The 4,284-nt window shown below is 34.3% G+C and overlaps 3 protein-coding genes across 3 annotated transcripts; 2 read left to right on the forward strand and 1 right to left on the reverse strand.

Moving 5' to 3' along the window:
• Window positions 1-646: 646 nt before the first annotated feature.
• On the forward strand, window positions 647-1,909 carry EIN_252450 (ATP-dependent RNA helicase SUB2, putative; the record flags this gene model as incomplete). The annotated part of the gene is made up of 1 exon (XM_004261744.1): window positions 647-1,909. The coding sequence occupies one exon, from the start codon at window positions 647-649 to the stop codon at window positions 1,907-1,909; it is 1,263 nt and encodes a 420-aa protein (XP_004261792.1).
• A 65-nt stretch (window positions 1,910-1,974) lies between these two features.
• On the forward strand, window positions 1,975-2,912 carry EIN_252460 (vacuolar-sorting protein SNF8, putative; the record flags this gene model as incomplete). The annotated part of the gene is made up of 4 exons (XM_004261745.1): window positions 1,975-2,203; window positions 2,248-2,425; window positions 2,483-2,696; window positions 2,751-2,912. The coding sequence occupies 4 exons, from the start codon at window positions 1,975-1,977 to the stop codon at window positions 2,910-2,912; spliced, it is 783 nt and encodes a 260-aa protein (XP_004261793.1).
• A 794-nt stretch (window positions 2,913-3,706) lies between these two features.
• EIN_252470 (hypothetical protein) lies at window positions 3,707-4,243 on the reverse strand (the record flags this gene model as incomplete). The annotated part of the gene is made up of 1 exon (XM_004261746.1): window positions 3,707-4,243. One exon carries the CDS (start codon window positions 4,241-4,243, stop codon window positions 3,707-3,709), a length of 537 nt encoding a protein of 178 aa, XP_004261794.1.
• Between the last annotated feature and the right edge of the window lie 41 nt (window positions 4,244-4,284).

Below are 4,284 nucleotides of genomic sequence, written 5' to 3' on the forward strand. Positions count from 1 at the left end.
AAAAATATAAAACAAAAAAAACAAAAAAATAAAAAATAAAAAAACAAAAAATCGCACTAACCAGAAGTTGAACCCAGGGAGTTTGGAAGAATAAACCGTGGCTTCTTAGGCCTTTAGTGCTTTCTGTATTTTTATGAATTCTATCTCTATTGATTTTTCTAGTTATTTATTTATTTAAATAATAATTAAATTAATAATTAATAATTAATAATTAATAATTAATAATTAATAATTAATAATTAATAATAATATAATAATATAATAAAAAAACTTAAAAAAAAAGGAGTAAAAATGGAAAGAAATATGTTAAAAAAACAAAAATTTTTCTCTTTTTGCAAAAACCTCAAAATGTTTTCTTCTTATTTTTATCCCAAAAGAATTATTTAGTTTCAAACAAATAATAAAATAACAATAAAATAAACTACACAATTAATGTTTTGGGAAATCAATTAATAAAACAATTTAATTAATTTGATATATTAACAAATAAACAGATTACAAAAAAAGAAAAGAGGTGATTGTGAATGATATGAGAAAGAGCGGGAAAATTGCGATATATAAAGGAACAAAAAAATGGTGAATGCTAATAAAAAACAAAAAGAGAAAAAGGGTTTAACGAAAAAGAAACTCAAAAGATTAGAACGACATGGCCGACATGACAATTGACATTCCAAGTTACACTCCGATGGAGACCGCCTCCATCAAGGTGGAAACAACTAACAAAGACAATTATGTCGGTATCATTCCATTTCAAGAGATGGGGTTGAAGAAAGAAATTATGCAAGCGATTACTGACTGCGGGTTTGAGCACCCGTCTGAAGTCCAGTCGCAAGTCATCCCAAAGGCGTTGATCCGTCAAGACATTTTGTGCCAAGCGAAGTCTGGTATGGGTAAAACCGCCGTATTCGTTATCACCATATTGAACCAGGGACTTTTCATTGGAAAGAAGGGCGTGAGCACTTTGGTTATCTGCCACACTCACGAGTTGGCCAAACAAGTCCAAAAGGAATTTGACAGAATGAAAAAGAGACTCGAGACGGCTATTGAAAAGGAAATTAACACCGCAAGTTACATCGGAGGAACTCCGGAGGCCGACGATGCCGAGGATTTGAAGAATAGATCTCCTTCTATTGTTATCGGAACTCCAGGGAGGTTATTGGGACTCTTCAATAAGGGTGTTCTCGACTTGAGTCAGTTGGACACTTTTGTTATTGACGAGTGCGACAAGGTATTATCATCCAACTCGCAAATTGATGTGACAACTCTCTTTATGAAGTCGAACAAAACAAAGCAAACAATGATGTTCTCGGCTACAATCAGCGAGCCGAACAAAGTTATTTGCAGAAAGTATCTGAGAAACCCACTTGAAGTCTTTATTGATGACGGAGAAAAATTGTTCTTGCACGGACTTAAATTGTATTACAAAAAACTCGACGACAAACAGAAGGTTGCCAAACTGACAGACATTTTAGACTATATCGACTTCAATCAGTGCATGATCTTTGTTGACGGAAAGGAGAGATGCAAAGTTGTTATTGAAACGTTGAAGAAGGGCGAATACCCATGCGGTGTGTTGTACGGGAAAATGGAAGAGGAGCTCCGTGAGAAGGAGTTTGAGAGATTCAGAAAGGGAGAAAGCAGAATTTTGGTAGCCACCGATTTGTGTGGAAGAGGTATTGATATTGAAAGAGTGAACTTGGTTGTCAACTTTGATATGCCAGAGGATTCTGACCAATTTTTGCACAGAGTTGGTAGAGCCGGGAGATTTGGAACCAAGGGTTTGGCCGTTTCGTTTGTTGACTCGGAGGATGATCAGAAGATCATGGACGAAGTTCAGAACCGATTTTCGCTTAAGATGCCAGAGTTGCCGGATGACATCAAAGAAATTCCATCCAACTATTACAAGTAATTTTAAACGAGTGCTTAACTTTTTGTATTTTTGAGGTTTGGAACTGCAAAAACTCCATAAATTGAATGTCGAAAAAGGCGGCAGAGATGCGCATGAGGAAAAAGAACAGCATCAAGTCGGTTGGGAAGGATTTGAACAGAACTGAGATGGAGGAAATGCAGAAGCAGATGAAAATGTTTAAAGAGGGACTTGAGTCGTTTGCAGAGAAGCATCAAGAGGAAATTAAAAGAAACCCTGATTTGCGTGGGAAGTTTTTTGGGCTGTGTAGGAGAATGGGAGTTGATCCTTTAAGATGTTTGTTGTTGTTTGGGATATTAAATAGAGTTGGTGACTTGTAGCACAAAAGGGAGTGCTGTCTGTGTTATTTGGGAATGCACAATTTCTGAATGAACTCACTGTACAAGTGATAGAAGAGTGTTACAAATCAAGAGGATTAAATGGAGGACTTATTGCATTAGAACAGTTGTGCGCCAATTTGAATATGAAAAGAAATCTACAAGGAACAGAGATAAAAGCGTTTGTGGTCATCACTTGGTTTTGGACATAAAGTGAATCAAATTATTTACATAAAAGGTCGGACATTTCAGACGCAATTCGATTTGCTAACTGCCTTGGGAATGGATTACAGATTGTCGAAATCCATGGGAAGAAATTTGTGACGAGTGTACCATTTGAATTTGGAGAGGATCAAACTTTGTTGCTTGGACTTTTGGAAGATAAGCCGTATTTTGTTGATAAAGAATTAACACAAATTGGATGGTCGCGCGAGAGAATAAAGGCTGCATGTGTTTGTTTCTATAAACATTTTAAATGAATGGCCAACATGTTTCATGACAAATAGATGGGACTGATGGACGAAGGTGTTTTGTGGGTCGATGACCAATTTCCATGTGACGAAAAAGAAGAAGAAAAAATGGACGATGATTTGGATATTGAAGTACTCGACAATTTATCACAAAAGAATGTTGAAAAGGCATATTGGATTTCTAAGTTTACTGTGTAACTGGGTGGTGTTTATTTTCTTTTTTCCTTGTGGTTATGTATGTTTTAATCGAACAAAATATTTCGATACAAAAGAGGTTTATTATGTGAATATTTATCAAGAACAAACGAGTCTATTTGCAGTGTTTTTAATGATATTTATTCAAGAAGAAGTTTTCAATAAAGTTAATACATAATAATAAATAATGTTATTATGTTGTTATAATAACATAATTTACAACAGAAATATAATTCGTACATAACTGGGTAGTTATTTTTGTTTCTCTATCCAATCATTTAAAATTTGGGAAGATGAAAAACTTGGATCATTGTTTATAAAAATGAACCCAACGACCAAATCTTTTTACTTTGAATCATATTAAATTAACTGTTGTACACTTCGATTTGGTTAAGCATACAAAAAAATAAACAGATTGTTAAGCATATAATAATATGAAGTAACACCAAATATGAACATAACGTATTATCAATAATTTTTCGTTGTTTTGTTGATAACGATAGAAAATTTATAGTTTAAGTAAAAACACATGTACAACTAATTTGAGTATTTTAATAACCTCTTTTCATTCGTGAAATAAAAAAAATATATTTAACTATATAAATGAAATTAAAAAACGGGAAAATACGTACAAATACAATAGAAAGTACAATAATTCTTTCCCGAAATAATACAAAAATATAAAGAAAGAAACATGACGTATCCAAACATAGTAAACGAATCAATACAAATAAATTAGCAACGGCCTTTGGAGAAAAACTTGGGTTTTGGAACAAGTCTTCACGAATTACATTATATCATAAAAACCCCATACGTGGGATATTCTTTTCGAGGATTTCTTTGATTTTGTCGTCATTCTTCCTGAGAAAAACAGTTTTCCCATGTGAAATGGTGAGGAGATATTCATTGACACACCCCCCTACACTCTGTATTGTATTCTTCCGCATCAAGAAGGTACTGCCGAAGAAGATTTCCTGTACTCGTTCGACTTGAAAAGTCTTCTGACTCTTCTTTGAATAAATTGAATTGAAAAAATAGCCATGTTCGATGCAGAAGTCGATCAATAAATTCTGCGTGAAGTATGTGATGTTCTTTTTGATGCGACGCTGAAGCGACTTTTCTTTGACTGAAATTTGCGTGTGTTTTGTCGCTTGAAGTAATTGTTTTGCTTGAGTCTCTGCAAGACCTATCACATCGACTAAATCATTCTCTGCTTGCATCTTGATTATGTTGGGTAACGTTTCCGTGATTTGTGCCATTTTAGTCGGAGTCTCAATTGTGAACCCACAAAATTGATTTGCGAGGGCAATCAAAAGTGCTTGTTGAAATACCATATCATCTTTTACCCCATGCTCCCTCACTAACGAATTCTTCC

This window comes from Entamoeba invadens (genome assembly GCF_000330505.1).
Source record: "Entamoeba invadens IP1 unplaced genomic scaffold scaff_1105074726103, whole genome shotgun sequence".
NCBI lineage: Eukaryota > Evosea > Mastigamoebida > Endamoebidae > Entamoeba > Entamoeba invadens.